General features: G+C 36.5%; 1 protein-coding gene across 1 annotated transcript in view; it reads right to left on the bottom strand.

Moving 5' to 3' along the window:
- KIF16B (kinesin family member 16B) overlaps positions 1 to 19,353 on the bottom strand; it is a gene marked incomplete at its 5' end in the record, with an annotated part of 126,166 nt that extends 106,813 nt beyond the window's left edge. Inside the window, 9 exons of the mRNA XM_026055955.1 lie at positions 2,854 to 2,913; positions 5,883 to 5,948; positions 8,783 to 8,958; positions 11,826 to 11,957; positions 12,129 to 12,297; positions 13,652 to 13,794; positions 14,359 to 14,468; positions 14,973 to 15,070; positions 19,267 to 19,353. Coding sequence (XP_025911740.1) covers positions 2,854 to 2,913; positions 5,883 to 5,948; positions 8,783 to 8,958; positions 11,826 to 11,957; positions 12,129 to 12,297; positions 13,652 to 13,794; positions 14,359 to 14,468; positions 14,973 to 15,070; positions 19,267 to 19,353 — 1,041 coding nt within the window. The remainder of the gene's footprint in view (positions 1 to 2,853; positions 2,914 to 5,882; positions 5,949 to 8,782; positions 8,959 to 11,825; positions 11,958 to 12,128; positions 12,298 to 13,651; positions 13,795 to 14,358; positions 14,469 to 14,972; positions 15,071 to 19,266) is intronic.
- Positions 19,354 to 19,355: the final 2 nt, after the last annotated feature.

The raw sequence follows: 19,355 nt of genomic DNA, 5'->3' as shown, positions 1-19,355 counted from the left end.
ATGCCATTCACTACTTGGTATATTTGGTTTCAGGAAAAGTGCCAGATATTATAACACACACCCTGAAGTTTGGAAATCAGTGGTACTACTCTCCCAACTCTTAATTTCTCCAGGGGTTTGCAGTAGCAGCACATTTTCAGAGGATCCTCAGTGTTGATGAGGTGCCTCAAGAACCTAACTGACTGCATTCTTCACAAAAACAAAAACACAGGTTGGCAGGTTTGGGGATAAAGCTGATCCTGTTCTGCATTTATTTAAGTACAGAAAGTGAATTCAAAACTGGTTAGAAGGAAAAAGTCAAGCTACTGACCTCAGAAACCTATAAAAATGCCAGATGTCTGCTGCAATATTAACTTTGACCTGCTACACACATATGACATTTGCATTCCATTTGTAAAATATGCATTCCCACACAGTATGTGTATATATATATATACACACACACACTGTAAAATATAATGAAGTGAAATATCTGTGAGAAATCCCTTTGAAAATCCCAAACAATGATAAGTCATTATCATCAGATCCCATCACAGTAACTAGTTATTGAGTAAACAAAAATAAATTTTTCATTAGTATTTGAACACCTGCAAATGGGTCAGAAAAGAATGAATTCAGCATTATAGTCTTTTTTTAATACACTACAGTAAGAAATTGTTAAATATTTAAGAGTTTTCACTGACTAACAACAAACAAGCCTCATCTGACTGTGAGCACCTTAGACTATCTTTTAATACACATAACCCAAATTACACTAACCACCACTGCTTTCTATAGTTTATAATCTGGTTTTGAGCTACTCAGTCTGGCAAACTTCCAAAAGCCCATTCCCATTCATATGGTAGCAACGACTTCAGGAATCATTAAACAAGAAGTGAATAAAAATATGTATAGCTTCAGTAAAATGGTGTAGAATAAAGCAGTAAAACCAATAAATCTTCCTCAAATTTCCATTTTTTCAGGGCCAAGAAAGTTTTATCAATTGCCTTTAATCCAGAAATAAAATATAAGCTATATTTATACGCTGAAACATTAGCATATAAAAATGCAGAATACTAAAGCTGTAAGAATTAAACTAATAAAAGCTTGGTACTAGAATATCAGAATTCTGGCTTCTATGTTTAAGTCTATTATATTCAGCTATATAACAAATATTTTCTTGTTTATAATTTCTCCTGTTTATAGAAATTGTTCAATTAATTCTTCCTACAATTCTGTAATTTCTGTGGAAGAATCAGTGCATTTCCAACATTAATCTATTAAGACTTTTCATGTGCTACATTATGCTCACTTCATAACTGACTAAAATTCACAAAATCTCCATGTAACAATGCCTCTCCCAATCTAGAATTTAGTTAAAAAAAAAAAAGGGGAGGGGAGGAGAAATGAAGAACTATGTACATGTAGATACTTCAAAATAATAGCAAAAAAACCCACAGGAATAATGTAAAACTGGACCTAAAACATCTCTGAGGAATATGCAAATGGTAATTCCCAGTTCAGTATCTGGACAGACATTAAACAGTCCATTCTGTCATGCCATCTGTCAGGCAGTTACCAATCCTGTTCTGTGCTCTAAATTATTTGTGCTTTATTTTTAAACATGCAGCCATTTGACTTATTTGGAAGTCTGGTAAAAGACACAGAGGTGAACTTAAAAAAAATAATAATAAAAATAAAAAAAAGGTTATACATAGCAAAAATCAACTACAAAAACAGATCTCAGATCAGTGACAAGGAGAAAAAAAGAAATACTGCTTAATGCTTGCTTGAATTGCACTCCAAACAATTGTATACTCTGTGTGTATAGCAGGACGCGAAGACTTAAATAAAAATTTTGAAAATAAAGCTTAAAAGAACAGTTAAAACATCTGGAAAAAAATTTTAGTCCATGTTGTGGCAATGAAATTGCGGGAAAGATGCATGTGTGTGCACACATGTGTATATATGGAATCATAATTAGCCTGTTAAAGTATCATCTCAGAATATCATCTTCATCAAGAGTCAAATGCCAACGTAAAATTTCACCAGTACAATCGGACAACCGACAGACAAACATATACACAGAGAATAAAAGATTCTCAGTCTCTACCATGCCAAAAACATGGTACGGAAATCAACAAGTTACCTTCTTGGAGCTGTACTATATCTACAAGATGCAAGACAGCCCTGTATGGATTTTGCTGCTCCAGAAGTAGTTTGGAGTCATACAACTAACAAGGAGTACACACAAGCCAGCTTACGTGAATCAACTGAAAAGATCCCTGTGCTTGGGACTCCAGGGCACATTCAGCTAAGATGCATTTCTTTGGCTGATGGACCTACTCAAGGAGACTCAACAGCAGAAACCCCACTGAAAGTTGTTTTTCCAAGTTTACAAGGCATTTCTGACCGAAATGTAAATCTGAAAGCCAATGCAAAAATCTGCATCTACTATGTGCTTCACTGAGACACCAAACGTAACATAAGAGGTATCAGCAAGACCTGTGAATACTCACAATACAAATGCCAAGGGAAGAGGGAGCCACTGCCCTTATGCCAGGTTTTCTTCATTTGCAACTCAATAAAAATATTCAGTATTTAAAAAATTCTTAAGAGACTAGCTTTTTTGCAGCATGAGGTCCACTACGGTGAGGCAAAGAAAGAGTTGTGCTATCTTATTAATATTATTTTAAATTTTATTCAAAAACATCACAGTGCACAAGTATTTACTCTAAAAAGCTCCCCCAAACTAATTATTTAAAATACACCAAAACAAGACAGAGAAAATTTTGTGTAAGCAAAAGAGCTGAAAAAAGACTAAGGTGACTAGGGTGGAGGGGGAAAAAAAGAAAGTATTTATCTATGCCTTACTTTCAGAATATTTTGGGTTTCATTCCACTTGTTTGTCCACTCTTTGGTCAGTTCTTGTACCTATAAAAGAAAACAAATGTCTGAAAAATCACAGCTCCTCCAAGTCCTTGATATTGACTTCTAAGAAAAGCAGTAAACATTTGTTCAATTCTTTGCAAAGTTTAACATTCAAACAAACCTTTAGAAGAGCACTATTCCTCCTGCAACAATTCTAGAATAGTCTCCCATTTTCACAAAAAAACGTTAGAGATTAATCAGTCTTCCTCAACAGCAGGATTTATGCTTTCTCCTTTAATACATATCCCTGAAAACAGTTAACGACCATGCTTACAATTTCTCTCTCTCAAAAAGGAACACTAGAAAATTCTTATTTATACTATAAAATGGAACAAAGGGCAGGGAGAGCCACATAAAATAACAGCAGGTATTTTTAAAGAAATGGAGTAATTTCACAAAGTGCTTAGCCAATCCCATGAAGTCTACTGGCACAGACTGATGCGATTAAATCCCTGCGCTGGAACAGAAAGACAGTTCTTTTCCTACAGGGCAGCTAGGCATGTTCAGAGAGAAAACCCTCTGGAAAGTGCAGCAGACCATGGCCCGCAGCGGAAAAAGCGGACACAGCCAGGCTTCAGGAGAGAACCAAAGTGTGCTGCAAGCTGGCAATCACAGCGGGCTGAGATCAGCACTGGGAAGTTACCTGCCTGCAGAGGTGCTGCAGACAGGGAGTGGAGAGGAAGCCTTCTAGCACAGGTCCTCCAAACATCCCCACGTTTGCGACCTCCAGCTTACTATCCTAGCTGCATTTGCAGACCAGCTGCCAGTTAACCTATGAGAACTAGAGGAGCTTCCCTCATTTCTACCTGTACCTCAGGGTTGCAAGAGAGAAAGAGAAATAGATTTTTTTAATGTGTCACATCAGTCCTAGTGCTGCCGATCACAATGTTAAAAAACAATTAAAAAGGTTTAAAAAAAATGTCCATCATAATTCTATTCACCATACCAGAACAATTTTCACCCCACAAAAATCATTTAAAATTGTTCTTTTAACAGGACAAACCACTTCATTAAAGAAAGGTACCATATATTTGCCAGATAAATTGAATATGGTGATACAGTCCTTAGATCTGTATAAACAAATTAATTACTGCATTCATTTAATTATAAAAAAGCTCTAACCACTGCAATATCTATTAAGAATTTTCAGTAATTACATCTGTAGTAATTATCTTAAATAGTAATCACATAACCTATTAATGCGGTTGACAAAAGATAATAAAATACGCTCAGTAGACTTCCCACACAGAGAGGCCAAGACTTCTGAGCAGGACAAGCAGCGATTACTGTCAGAGCTTGAATAACATCCCCTAATTAGCAAATATCCAGCAGTTTATATTATGCAACTACTCTTAGATAAAAGCTTTATGTTTGTACACAAAAAAAGGGTATTACACATACTAACCATATTGTCATTTGACTCTGATTCAGCTAGATAAATTAACAAACTTTAAAAGCTTAATAAGAATATGAAAAAATAACTTACAGCTGAAGGCTCAAATTACTGTTATGCAGGTTGTTCTTTAAGTATTGAATGTCAACACAGTTAGGAGTTTCTGCATATGCTATAAAGTTATAAAATGTGTTCCTAGCAGAAACTTTGCCTTTAGAGAAGTCCGTAGTCTACTTTGCAGCTATGGTTTGCAGCTAATGCATACATTTTGTTCATTTTTGTCATGAAGTTTATTTTTAAAGTGTCATTTTATAGAATAGTGTTTCAACTTGCCTTTAAAATTGGTATTAACAAACAGAATCCTCAAAAGTACAAACAGACACTGTATCAATTACGTATGTCAAATACATTTCTCAAAACGTGATGCACTGCTCTTGTAATCATAAAGGGCTGAGCAGCACCGGTGAAAGCCTTTTCATTTAATTCAGTAAAGATATCTGTATCCATATTTGATTGGAGCATTGTTGACAATATTCAGAACTAAATACAGAAAATAAATTCACTACCATGTATCTGAAGAATTGCGAATTCTTTCCTCCCTCTTTTCCCAAAACCTGAGTAATATTAGTTTTAAAAAATGCTCTGCAGTAGTGTTAAAAACAGGTAAAATTATTAAATATTAGTATTTAATAAATAATAAAATAGATGATATTAATAAAGCATGGAGTTTACATTTACATTATTAAAATAATTAATATTAATAACATATTAACAAATTAAGAAGAATGACAGATTGTAAGCTAAGGAAATGAGAGTACCATTATACCTATATTCTTTTGGACTCTATGAGCACATCTAAACTGTGTGGGAATTCTTCCCCACTTCCACAGCGGGAGGGCGCACTGACCACGGTGCACACCACCTGCCCGCCTCCTGGCTTCCACTGGAAGAAAGCTGACATGCACAGGCAGAGGCTTCGGGTGCTCCAGCAGATCCCTTGGGCTGGATAATGCAAGCATTTGCTGCGAGACGCACCATGAAGTACACCCACCCAGTGCTCGAACCGAAAAAAGACGACTAATTAGGCACCAAACATACTGGCACGTGTCCATAACAGATTTGAGGACTGACACTTTCTGAAAACATACCTCACAAGTTATTGATTACTTGAAAACATGAGTTAGTTAACTATTTCCCCCAAAATCATTCACCGCATTTTCTAGGCATTGAGTTCTTTGTCACTCTGATTACTATAATTTAATACTSTAAGCTAGTGGGTTTTCCTTCCTATTACATTTAACATACTTTTTTATTTAATGAGGCAAGCTGGCCTGGGAACAAATATTTTGATTACTTAAACAAGTGTTATGCAAATATCAAAGATACAAGATAACAGATTATAAACAAACTATGTATTAATAGGATAACAAAAATACAAGTTTGCATCTAGTTAAAGATCAAGAAAATGCTGTTTGATAAGAAAACAAAAGACATTTATCAAAAAAATCTGAAAATGATCATCACTTTCGCATCCAGACCGCATTTTCTTACTGATTTGATATATCAAGTGATAACTCACCCTTGCTTCATTCTGCTGAAGCTTTTCTTCCATACTTAAAGCTGTTGGAGAATCCAAGAGTGCAATCTAAAATTGTAAAACTCAACATTAGTATGCCAGAAAAATAAATCCTGTTGGAATCAAATGAAAAAAGTGCAACTGTTCAACTTTGATAATTTAGTACAAAATATTTTAAATTCCAATATATGACATATCACCTTGAACCACAGTAAACATTCATAGTAATCAAAATCTTGTCAAAGCAGATATTCTGAATACAAATCAGCAGTTTAGGGGTATTTTCATTTCTTATGTATACACATTGCCACGCACTGAAACCAAGTAATTTTCTGATACAGTTATCTTTATATTTCTGTTAAACATGAAAAATTATTATATACCAATGGTCTTGTATAGTTAACCATTTTGCTATAAAACATATACGTACACTGTTTATCCTTAAAAAAAATAAAGTAATTGGCTTTAGAACAGGAAAAGTACTACACAACACACACACACGCACTTAACCAGTACTCATTTTTATATTACCTTCTACACCGTTTTTTAGTAAACAATATTTTCAGTGATCTATGGAAGCATTTGTAATATGAAATTCTGGAAATATAAAGGGAGCCCACAGAAGAAATTATACAGGGATTTATATTCTATTGTGTATATCTAACACCACCTGCTGTTTAACCAATCATCACAAATTCAATTAACTTAAGCTAGTCCTCTGTTGTCTCCCACACCGCCATCTATCACATCCTACAACTGAACCAGATTTATATTGCGATATCTGCTGTTTCACAGTTTGGAACTGGGTTAAAACATTAGATCTGCAAAGGGCTCTAAGTTATATCTACTTTGTTAGCTCTAAATCGAACCATATTTCAAAAACAACAAGCCGGGGAAGAAAAATAAAATTATTTTCCCCTCGCAAAGAATATGAGAAAAACACAGGAGTGTAATAGAGTAATTCAACCCCATAAAGAGTTTTCTAATTGTCTGCAACACAGCAGAATTCTTTGCTTCAATCATCTGCAGACCTATTACTGCTTCATACTATGGTCCCATTCTGTTTTTCACCAAATTTTTCATGGCATGAAATCTAGCTAAAGTAGTAGTTGACTATAAAAATGTCTGTGCTGAACTGACATTTCATATTGCATAGCCTATCTAAAATAAAATTAGGTACTTCTAGAAATAAATCTAAAGTATCATTTGAAACGTCTTCCCAAATCATATTTGTTCAAGCATGAAAGCCAGCAGTCCCAAGTGGTGTTATTTAGAAGAGACAACTGGCCTAAGCCAAATGTGTATTCCTTATTGTTAGCTTAGTTTCACCATCCTCAATGCAGAGGAAGAAATTAAGCTTAACTGAGCTTGTGCAGTAAATGTTTACAGTGGATAATATTGACAGAAAAAGAAGAAAGAGCACTGTGGAAAAGATAAGCAAAGAGGAACTTCTACTGGCTGAAAGAAACTGTGCAGACCAGCACTCTGTGCACCTGGAGTACAGAGCAAGACCTTTCCAAAGAAACCATGCTCCTGTACAATCCCATATGCACATCAGATACAAGTACCATGATGCAGATGCATTGCACTGAACAGCATGGCTACGACAGCAATGCCTACTAACGTAAGGAAAGTCTACAGCTCCTATATATCCTAACTCTTTAGTTTTCCTGAGTTTATTCAAAAGATTGTCTTTCAGTGAATCAAGCAATGTCCCTGAAGACTTATGGAAGGTTTATGTTTGTTTCTGTAGTAATTTTTTTTGTTAGTTTTCTTGGCCCATGGGGAAAATAGCAACATCAGTGCATTTCCTGATTGCTCAAATCAACAGTTCAGTGACTCAACACAGCAAGTGCAAGCCAAATTAGCATCTTTCAAAAATGAAATAGTGTTCAGTCAATCAAGTCGAGAATCCCTTCTTATAGTAAAAAAACCCACAAAAATTAATATCCCTTTTAACCATTGGCATTTCTTGCCCTATTGACAGAAACCTTTTGGCCATTTTAACTCCCAGTCTGTTATGGGTACATTAGAGCATTTCTGTTCACGATTGCCAACACCATCATCATGATCTGTTGTTTCAGCCACAGTAAGGTTAAATAAACACTTATTATCAAATAAACATTAAAAGTTTTTCAAATCAAGACCAGAAAGTTGAGAAAAATACTTTAAATCTTTCTTTTATTTTTTTTTTTGGATTAACTGTTTTATCATTCATGATGTATGCTCTGCTCTATATTATACATGGGTATAATCAGATATTTACCTGAGCATCAAAAACAACAAAGTCAGTGCCCCTTGGCACTTCTTCACCTTCCCTCAGCTGAAAGATAAATCTAACTATGAGTGCTTCCAGTCTGATTCGGTACAAGTATACATGTTTTCTTACACCACCACTGAAAGTACTTTTACATATATTAGCATGTTATCCACTTTCTAACATACTGTGCAGCCAAACTCAAATAAAACATGACGTTTGAACCTGTCCATATTCCCACAGTTTTGTATTTGCACATCTCAAGTACTTTATAACTTCTGCTACTTTAAGGTACCAACTGAAGGATCTCTTCAGTTCATCAGGCTAGATATAGCAAATAGGTTACTGCTCAGTCGCCTTATATTGTGGGGACTACCTGTTCCACAGCATACTGCAATCAAGGCCTGATTATTTTAAAGACAAAGCTAAAAGCTTTGGGTTGGTAATTTTTCCCCCCCGTTATGTTAAAACAGGTAATCTGCTGGCCATATGGAAACTGATTCAATCAGGAAAATAATATTCATTCATAGCCTCATACAGCTTGTTTACTCAAATCAATATAATGAAAGATAATTATCTCATTACATTCTAGAAATAGATGTTATAACTCAAGGAAAATTATACATAAATTTCAAGCAAAACCAACCTGATTCCCTTGAGCAAGCAAGGCTTTTAATCGGGCTATTTCAGCTCTCAGCTCACGGATCAGTTTGACGTTAGGATCCTCATTAATAGTAGGCTTGTTGATGATGTTTTTGGCTCTATTTGCATAGCGAAGTGTACTTAAAGTTTCTCCGTAATTGACATCAGCAGGTGAAATAGCTGAGAAAATTGAAATCAGAAGCAGTTTATCTAGCACCATATGTCTCATTTAGTAAAGCTGGTTTATATCTTAAAAGTCAGATAAACTTGATGTGGATTAAAAGACAGAAATATGATTAACTACCACGGCTATGATTTGTTCCAATTCTTCACCTTGCTCCACTGCTTCTACGTCACTATAACCTTGTTTAAGTAAACAAAGTTATGCCATTGTGTATTAGAATAATCAGATCCATTAATCAAGAGTTGTAAAGAAATCTTCATGTCAGTCTATTTAACATTTAGATCTCTCTAGTAAGCAGAAACATATCCTATATGTTTTTCTGCAAATTTTTACAAGAACAGCRGGAAAAACAATGAGTATTTATAAGTATCAATGCAATCATCAAATGGGTAAGTCATTTTAGGTAAAAACACAATACATTCAGTTTCAGTTTTGAAGGCAAATTAAGCAACATTTAAGCAAAAAGCAGGCATGGAAACCAAAATAAGACAAGAGTTTCTATCACTCACCTACAAATCTAGCCATTTTGCCGAGTTGCAGGTATCTGGCAGCAGGCAGAACCATTACTGGCTAAGCTACTTTAAATACTTTGTTCACCTACGTGACGCAACAATAGAAAACAATACTATTTTTGCAGGTAACTTCATCATGAAAAACAATGGTGTTTTAATGAAAGTGCTAGCCTTATACTTCACATARTTTTCCTAATAATGTACAATATGTTCCAAATTAAAAAGATATTTAGATCAGCAAAGTACCAAAACCACAGAAGAGATCACAGTTCAGAAATGATGGGAGACCAGAAGTCTAATTAATCAAACTCAAAAAGAGAGCAGAAGAGTCAGATAATGAAAACACTTCAAAAATCTGTCCTTCTTCATTCTCTCAACAGCAACAAATGCTCTTTTTGTGGCAGAAGCTCCCAGATTTAGGGAAGATGCACCTGGCAACAGACTTTACTTCCCTTAGCTAATACTATGCCCCTCCATAATTTTAATTACTGTCTTCTCTCCAATACTCTATTATCCTCTTTCTAGAAAGAGGATACAATATTTTATACAAACATGATGAAGCAAAATCGAATGTATTTTTATAAGAGCATTTGCTAGACTTTTATGTGATCTTCCTGCTTTTTTTTAATGTTTACTTACAGAAAAGGCAGGCCAAACATATCTGGACTGTTTATCAGTCTCTGTTAGGCAATTCAGCCTCATTATCAGTAGAGTTACGGTTGGAGAAAAGATCAGCCATCCAGGGCTCTGCCTAGCAGAAGCACTGTTAGTAGAAAAGGAAGCAGCTGAAAAAGCAGCTGTGTACTGTAATCATCAGTAGAGCCACTGAAAGTTCACCATGTTTCTAAAACTTTTTCCCTTCCCTCCCCCATGCCACAAAACATCCAATTTACTCAACCACGTAACTGAAAGCAAGCATCAAGAAGAAAGATGACAGTAGGGCGTTATTTAGTCAGAAGAACAAAGCAGAATCCAGTCCATGATCCTCTTTTGATACTACTACAATCCAACTGAGGAAAGAAAGTGGCACAGATTCCCAAAATATCCCCAAAATCGTGCAACAAAAACTGTTATCTGGAGAATCTGACTACAGCAAAACATCTCTCACTAAAGAGTTGGATCCACTGCATCTTATTCCCTCAACTCTACTCTCTCACCCATTTCCAAGAGAAGATTCCATCCCTTGGATTGCATTTTATTTGAACAGAAAACTGAGAAAACCTCAGAGTTGCTCCTCACACCTTACAGCTCTGACACACAAAAACCTCCTCTCCCCTCCCCTGAAAGGTCCTCGTGGCTTTATTCCTTTTCTTGCAAATGGAATTCCCATTCCAATTTGTTGAAAAACCTGCAATATTTATGCCAGAGGTAAGCTTTTAATCCAAGTGACTCATATTGAGCTTTCTATGGTTCAAAAGAAAGCTGTAAGAAAAGTCTGTAAGAAGAATGATCATAAATAATTAAATTCAGACACAAAGTTAAAGTGCTGTCTGTATCCAAAAAGTAGGCCGCATGAACATGACATATTCTTAACCACTGAATGTCAACAAAGATGAGGTTGTTTCTGCCACTAATACTACAAAAACAACAGTTTTGGAAAAGCAAGATGATTTACACATCAATATTGACTAGATGCACAAAGCTGGATCTTTTTTTACTGGGGTGATAAGCGTAGAAGAAGAGAAGTACAAGACTTCCTCTAGGTCCCAAACCTGAGTGTTTATGACCAGTAACAGAGCTGCCTGGAATGCAAATGGACTACAAGGATAAGCAGGAGCGATTACTTTAACTGGTCAGATTAGCTAATCATTACACTGGGCATGTGTCAGAAAGACGGACACAGCAGCGAGTTAGATGTTAGAGCAGATGCCAGCAATTAGGCACCTACAGCTGTGTGACCCTCACTTATGCAAGCAAATGCCTCAAGACTGTACAGACACAATCTGGACGCCTTGTTACATTTGTGACCAGTTAAGACACCCAGCAGTGATACATGCAGACAAACAGATGATCTGCACATGAAAATGAAACTCTCGCATTCTGGAGACACACATAGTTAACTGATCACGACATTACTGAACAAACTAGATCACCCCTAAACACGCAGTGAGAACAGGCATAATTTCACTGCTGTCTGGTTTTGTTTGTTTTCAAAGGCCAATGTTTGTATGAGATGTTATGCAGAGCACAGATAAAGGAAAAGGATTACTAGAAAGCTCAGAAAGAAACAAATCATTAAAAGCTGTAAACAATGCTCTGCCTTAATGAGGCATCTGGAATCTAAATATTTACAGCTAATCCTATTAAGTGTGAACTGTTCAGGATGCAAAAAGTAATTTAAAAACACTTACTGGCAATCATTATAGTTTTTGAGTTTCCTCCTAGGCTATCTTTTAACAGCCAAGTCAACACAGAATCCCTGTAAGGCACAAATACTTGCTTCTTCTTTGCAAGAGGATTTGTTGCATCCTGAGATAAATCAGCTGTGAAGCAAGGGGGGAGGAGGAAGAAAATAGCAATTACATATTTTCATTCATTTTTCAGAAACTCTCATATTAGGCCACTATTTTTTGCAATACAAACTGTAAATGAACACAAATGTACGTAATGATTAAAAAAYCCCGAACAGCCAAGCACAAAAACTAGACACTCACCTAAGGCAGAAATGACATTTCCCAGAGTAACTAGAGACTTGTTAATATTCCCCCCTTCCTTTAATCTAACCCCTGTGGCACCGGTGGCATCTGCTCTCTCACTTCCAGCAAGATCTACCAAATGAATCTTGCTAACAGTCTCACAAGGCATTTCAGAATCAAATTTAGCCTATGGAAAAAAAGAAAACAACAAAGAAAAATGCATTAAGTTACCAAATTCTAAAATCTTACTGAATCCAATTTAATTGCCTTTTCCATGTCATGAYTGAGTTTAACTTGTTTCCAGCAGTAGAGTTTTAGAGACAGGTGGATTAGAGATGCCACAGAAAAGCATTTGATCATGAATTGCTGCATAACTCCTACTCAAGTAGTTACTTTTTTAAACTGTAATATTTGCAACTTTCAAGCAATTTATGTACATGCACTAACAACTGTGTATTGATATTTCCATGATGCACAGGAAGCTTATGGCTGTATTCATATTATTATGCTTTCAACTAACATTTAAAGATAGAGCATACTGCTAAAGATAAATACACTGAGACACATTTACACTCAATTTTTCCCCCCAAATAAAATTGCAATTGCTACTTAATTGAATTCTATGATTTTAACTGAGACTTCCTCCCACTTTTTATCTTACTTTATACAATGACTTAAACTACAGCTGTTTCTAACTTCCTCCCACTTTTACAGTGCAACAGTAAAGCTGCTTGCCTCTCCTCCTCTTCCAGTAGCTTTATAATGAGTAATTCACCGTGATTAGTGCATGGGATTTTGTGTGTATTTAGTTTCTGGGGGAGATATGCAAAGTTCTGTGAGGAGAGCAAACCATCCCTATGCTATCTTTTCTTCTTCTAGCAAATTATCTTTGGACTATCTAAAAAGACCCCAAACAGCTGCAAACAGCTGGAGGCATTAGAAAGGGAGTTTACTACACATAACCAAAAAATTCCTATGCTCTGAAACAATGCATTAAATCTCTCCATTATTCCATCGGTGAATCAAAGAATATAAAGAGGATTCCAATGGTAAAAGAGGAAGATTCAGAGAGAAAAACTTAGAAAACATTTCTACTTTCTATTTCTGGGCCATGATGAGAGGGTTTCTTGTAAACCCTGGATAACATCATGGTATGAAAGGTAGCCCATGTTGTGCTCTTGTCCAATTCACACAAAACATACTTTCCTCACCGTCTCCTGTCATAACAGTGTCTACAGCAACATGCGTTAACTGTTCAGTCAGCATTGGTTAGCCTCAATTTCCAACAATTATCCCCCCCAAATTCTATGTCAATTAAATGCCATTCTAAGTAATCACATCACACTGTAAATTACAATGATTTTAAGTGCTGATAAACATAGTTTCAACTCTCAGAAGTGTTTCACACTTAACTTTCCCTATCACAAGACAGCCACATAAAGTCATTATCAATACTTGGTGATTTGACAACTGTATTTTTTTAGTTGTTACATGAGTTATTGAATGTAAATATGTATTACGACAGAGTTTATTTTTTTTACCTGAGTGAAGTTGATTGTGAAAATGGCATGAGACCTGCTGCTGACATCATTCATTCCGGTTGCAGCTGTAGTTCTGTTTATATTTCCTGCATCCATAAGTTCCTCCACATCAGTATAATTTTGCACTAAATGTTTAGACAAATCTAAAGAAAAGCACGAAGTGTTACAGTACGCTCATACATGCACTTGATTTTCTTAAAAAAAAAACAAAAAAACCCCAAACAGATTACCCTCTTCACTACAAAGTATTGCTACTATTACAGTGTTTATTGTCATGCTTCTTTATCACTTTTAAGAAAAGGAAGGAGGCTTTCCATGAACTGTAAACTTGTAGGTTTACAGTAAATTAAGAAAGAATATTCAATTTTGCTAAAGTATGTAGTGCAATAACATATGCATAATCTCTTAAGAGACAAGAATCTTCCCAGAGGATGGATTAAGACTATTAGATACCAATAGGCTCTTTCCAACTCAAACATTAAAGATTTATAAATTATATTCAACCAATACTTAAAACCAACTGCAAAAAAAGCTGATAAAAAAAAGCCCAGAATGCTTTTATACCACAGGAAAACAATATATTCATCATCATTTATATTTTAAAAGACAAAAAAATGCTATACAATTAAATATTTTTACACATTAAACATTTTAAACATTATAAAGGTAAGAAAATGTCCAGTCCAAAACACTGAAAGTGCTCTTACCCTCAACATAGGGCCCTTCTTTTGGATGTTCTCGTATTCGTAAATTATTAGTTTTTGATGACTTCCGCCTGAGAAGATCTCTCACGCGTTCGTTATAAATTTCCAGATAACTGAAAGACAAAGATTAGAAAAATGCCGACTGATACAAGATTTTTTTAAAAAGCAAAGCTATGCTGTGACTGTGTTTGGAAGCAAGATGCCTGGAGAAGCAAATGGATCCAAAGCTGACTTAAGTCAGTAATGTCTACAGCAAAGCCAAAAAAGTAAGAAGCAAATAAAAGGGAAGCAGACATTAGTAAGATTGGAGCTCCTAATGTCAGTCTTAAATAAAGAGTAAAAATAAGGAAGATGCTTTCTAATGGCAAAAGTATTGTCACTACCATTAAAATAAAACAAAATACACAGAAGTATACTGAAGAAGTGAGAAGCATTGCACATTCTGACTGACTGCCAAAAAAAAAAATAAAAAAATAAAATCAATTATAGGCCTGAGGCCAAGCACGGAAAGTTATCTGAAAAACACATACCTTTCTCAGAATTATTAAGTGAAACAGGGTGGTTTTAACTGAAACGAGTTTGATAATCAGCAAACACTGTAACATGACAAGACCTACCTGACTTCTGTTCGAAAGGATGCCTCGTTCCGCTTTGTTTTTTCACTTATTTTGCTGAATAATCCTTCACATATTCGAGGTATTAAACCAGCATCACCCTGCAACAACAATTCCTATTTGTAAGGCTATATATGCATGCATACATGCAATATTTTGAAAAATAAAATTCAAGATYGCTAGCTGTGATTTCCAAGATCCAGAAACAGTAGGATACAAACCTGAAAGCCTGCAAATATTCTCTTGCACTATTTCCTTGCAGTGACCTTGCCACTTTAATCTCTGTATGTATTGGAATTTATATAGTCTCTGCAATTCCTTGCTATTGGCCTATATTTTACCCCTCTCACTTGGTCCAAATAACCCCAACTGCTTAAGGCAGAAACTGGCACTCCAGAGCAACATATCAACTGCCTTATCCCAATACTTTTTTTCTCACCTCTCCCTCTATCTCATTTCACTATGGACTTTGCAATATCTGCAATGAATGGGGCAAGAGCCATACACATTCATCCATAAGACATCCTCATTCAAATCCCTAATCCCCAGGTTACTGCCCATCCTCTCCCTCAAAAGATGCAGCAGGTCCTCTGGATAAATTAGTATGTAATAAAGAAAGTAAAACTATATCAAGTTTATCTCACAATACAGCCAAATTAAATCTAACATTTAATTTCTGAATGTTTGACTCTGCAATTAAAGAGTTTTTATGCAAAAAAAGCAAAATGAAAAAAAACATATTCCTCCACAAACATTCCTATGGATGCCTATGTGGTTTACTGGAAGGGCTGGAACTATCCACTACAGGGTCCTTGCACTTCAGTTAACACAGCAGCAAGTAGCAGAAGGATTTCATCTTCTAGGTTAAGCCTGCACTTGAGAACTGAGCCTTGTCCCAGTGAGGCCACTGGTCCACCACTGTTGTCAGACATGGGTCTCACTGAGAATCTCAGCAATGGTAGCTGCTGTCTCTCAGAGACTCGGCGTGGAGCTCTCCTCCTCCCTTGGCTCCCGGGAGATCTCTTTCGAGCTGAGCAGTAAGCCACCCTTCTTGGCTGAAGCAAGAGTTTGCTCCCAGGAGCAGAGGGGAGGAGGAGAACCCTATCGGCTCTGGTCTTCGCTGACAAGCAGCTGCTTGCTCTCCATTGGCACGTTCCTGCAGAGTGCTGAATCTGATTAGAGAGGATTGACTGCCTGCTGAGCGCACCTCCTCCCCACCACTTTGGTAAGGCAGCAGCTAACACTTTTTTGGAGCTGAAATGAGTGAACATGGCTTCCAGGAACACAGGAAGAGGAGATATACATATAGATGAGCTTTGGGATCAGAGCTGCAAAATTAGAAGTAGCTTACAAAGCAGTCTGTCAGCTACAATTTACCTCCAGTCCAAAAAAGCATAACAGATTTCATGCAACGGACTAATTCTAATTCTATGCACTACTGAGGCAAGGGATATTCTAGCTTGGAGTTAGGGGTCCTGTAATTAAGCAGGAGGCAAATTAGGACAAACCAGTCTGAACATCCAATTTGAACATAGCCCAAGCAGACCATTCACCCACRCGAGTTGCTTGGGGGGACTCTACAGATATTTGACAGCCAGCAAACACAAACGCAGTGGACTCCTGCGTGCCAGGTTCTGGTAGGAAGAGTGCTGCACAGGCAAAAACTCTCCTTCTGCTGGGACTCCCTCATAAAAATCTGACCCTTTTTGCCCAAGCTCACTCCAGTCTGCTCCTGTGCTAGTCTGATTTTCCTCATTCCTCTACTTCCCACAGCATTCTGGGCACCAGCACTCTTCTTCCAGCTGCCACGTTACAGCTCCTCATCCTGTTTCCTTTGCCCAGATAATATTCCCAATTACCTCCTCATCCAGTCTTCTCTTTTTCTCTACCCTACCTCTCCATTTCCACCTTTGCCAGCTTTCTCCCTCCAGATTGTAATCACAGCCTCTTTGCTCTTCCCAGACCAAACCAGGCTTAATTCCTTGAWATAAACTGTTCCTTCTTTCTCTCATACCTGGTCTTTCACCTGCCTGCATGTTAGGATTAAAAAAAAAAAAGAAAAAAAAAAGTAGTCTTGGACCTCAATACTGTTTTTGAGGAACTTACATCTACAGAAAAATCCACTAAACTTCCAGGTTTCAGTGTTGGATTTTTTTTTCTTTTTTTTTTTAAACACAGGAACAGAAAAAAAGTAAGACTCTTCTTTCATTTCATGCTTGGAAACACCTGAACAATTTTAATTAAAGTTCAAGGAAAAAACATGAGAGACACCCATTACATAAAGTTTTAGGCAAATGATTAGTGTTCAACATAATTTAGCAACTGCAAAGAAAGTCTCAAAATACGGAATATTAGCTGTGATTGAGTAACTTCAACTATGGTAATAGAGTGATGAGAAAGGAAGAACGTATAGTTCTCAGTATAATTTATCAGTAAAATGCACATCTTATTAACTATAACTAAAAATTAAACGTTTTCTTTCTTTTCACCCCCTACAGCTCCATGGCAGTTTCAGCCAGGTCTATGGCATTTCTGACAGTTTTTTTTCATGGGTTTCCAGTCATGGAAGCCCACAGGAACAGTACAGGTAGTCTATTCTAGAGCTTAATTTTCTTATTAAAAGCCTGTTTTCCTTCCTTGATATCTAACCAGAAACCTCTTTACTGCATTTTAAGACCTACTGCTTCTTGTTCATCTTGCTTGGACAAATTACTCCCTTTCTTTCTGCAGCAATGTTTCATATCTTGGAAGGCTCTTAAGACTCTCTTGTTCCCCCTCAGTATTCCTTTCTCAGGGTAGTCAACACGGACTTTTCTGATAAATTGTGATTTATAGATCTCTGACCATCTCAGTATCTCTGCTCATGACTTGGTCCACATATTCCTTGAAATGGTTGCTGCACACAGTATTACAGCAAAAGGCTTCCAGAGCCAAGAACATCAGATATTTAAAGTAACAGGAGAGCAGAATTTATACTTTTAAAGAGAAGTAGGAAAAAAAGAAAATTTATTTACAATTCAAGTTTTCCTATGGCACTGTAGTCTCCCTGATAGGGCCATCATTTAACTTGGCAGCTCAATATATTTTACACACCCTCTGTACCAAGCCAAATTAAAGTATTTATGTACCATGGCAAGAAGATTAGAGCTTTATTATTGAATAGTGTCAAACAAACTTCACCACCTATTCATTTACAAATTCCCTTGATGATTACGGTCATTATATACAGTGAGGAAGTCTCATAAAAATGTCACATATAAATTTCTGAAATAGAAATCCACATCTAGGTCATAAGACTTTTGTAACCAGAAAAAGTCTATTCTGCTTACCATACTGAAGTTAAATATAAAGCTACTTACTCCATGACAACTGAAGGAAAAAGATCAACAGCTAATTTACTCTCCTAAACTCAAGGAGGTGCAAAGTGGCCAATCTTACTACAGTTCCAAAGAGATATCTGTCTAATGAAGGACAAGCGGCAACACTCCCCTTTTCATTGCTGCTGGCAGAGGGCATGCTGTATTTTTTCCAAGGATTAAAAGAGAATAAAATCTGCACAGGCTGCCTTGCAAACAGACGTGATCAGTCAGCTCTTTTAAACTGCTCCTCCCTCAGCAGTTCAGTGAGTTCCTTCCCTCCGTGGGCAGTCACTGAGGCAATTAGGTGCAAGTGCTCCTTTCTAGCCTCACAACCTGTGAAGTTCCCCTCCTATCATACCTCCCTCTTCCAGGTTCTTTACTGTAGTGTTCAGCAGCATTTAATCCTACAAATCAAAATCAGTGCGTCATTCCACGACAGTGTGTTGAAACTTAAATTTCGCTGCTACTCACTCCCAGGTCCTACTCTCCACTTGAAAGCCTTTTCTAAACAAGGGTCAAGGATCCATTTTAATTTTCTAAGCATTCAAAAGAGACCAAAAGAACAGATGTCTTCAGAAAGGACTGATCATTTAGTCCCTCAAAATCAGTATCTTATTTCTTGCCTCAACCTGGGCATAGAAAAGCAGCAATGACATTTGATTTTTTTTGGTTCTGATACACAGCAAAAATGATAACTTTTTGTCCAATAGAACAAGGCATCCCTTAAAGATGGTTCTTCCAACTGTAAATATCCAGCTATAGAAGAAATAGAGAGCTTCTAGAATCTCTGATTACTACTAGAAGTTATGAAGAAAGGGCAATCAGTAGCATACAGAGAAGATAGGTAATAATAATTCCATAAGAGCATGCTCTTGCAATAGCATAATCTCAATGCATTGTTACAGAATAAAAATGTACATTCGAAAAATATGACATACCGCATTTCCCATCATAGTGTAGGACTTTCCAGATCCAGTCTGTCCATACGCAAAAACACAAGCATTATAACCTTCAAAAGCAGATTTAA

The sequence above is a fragment of the Apteryx rowi genome, unplaced genomic scaffold (genome assembly GCF_003343035.1).
Source record: "Apteryx rowi isolate R43461 unplaced genomic scaffold, aptRow1 scaffold_128, whole genome shotgun sequence".
NCBI classification, from domain to species: Eukaryota; Metazoa; Chordata; class Aves; order Apterygiformes; family Apterygidae; genus Apteryx; species Apteryx rowi.
The sequence above is the reverse complement of the archived record's forward strand: the minus strand, read 5'-3'. Positions and strand labels throughout refer to the sequence as shown.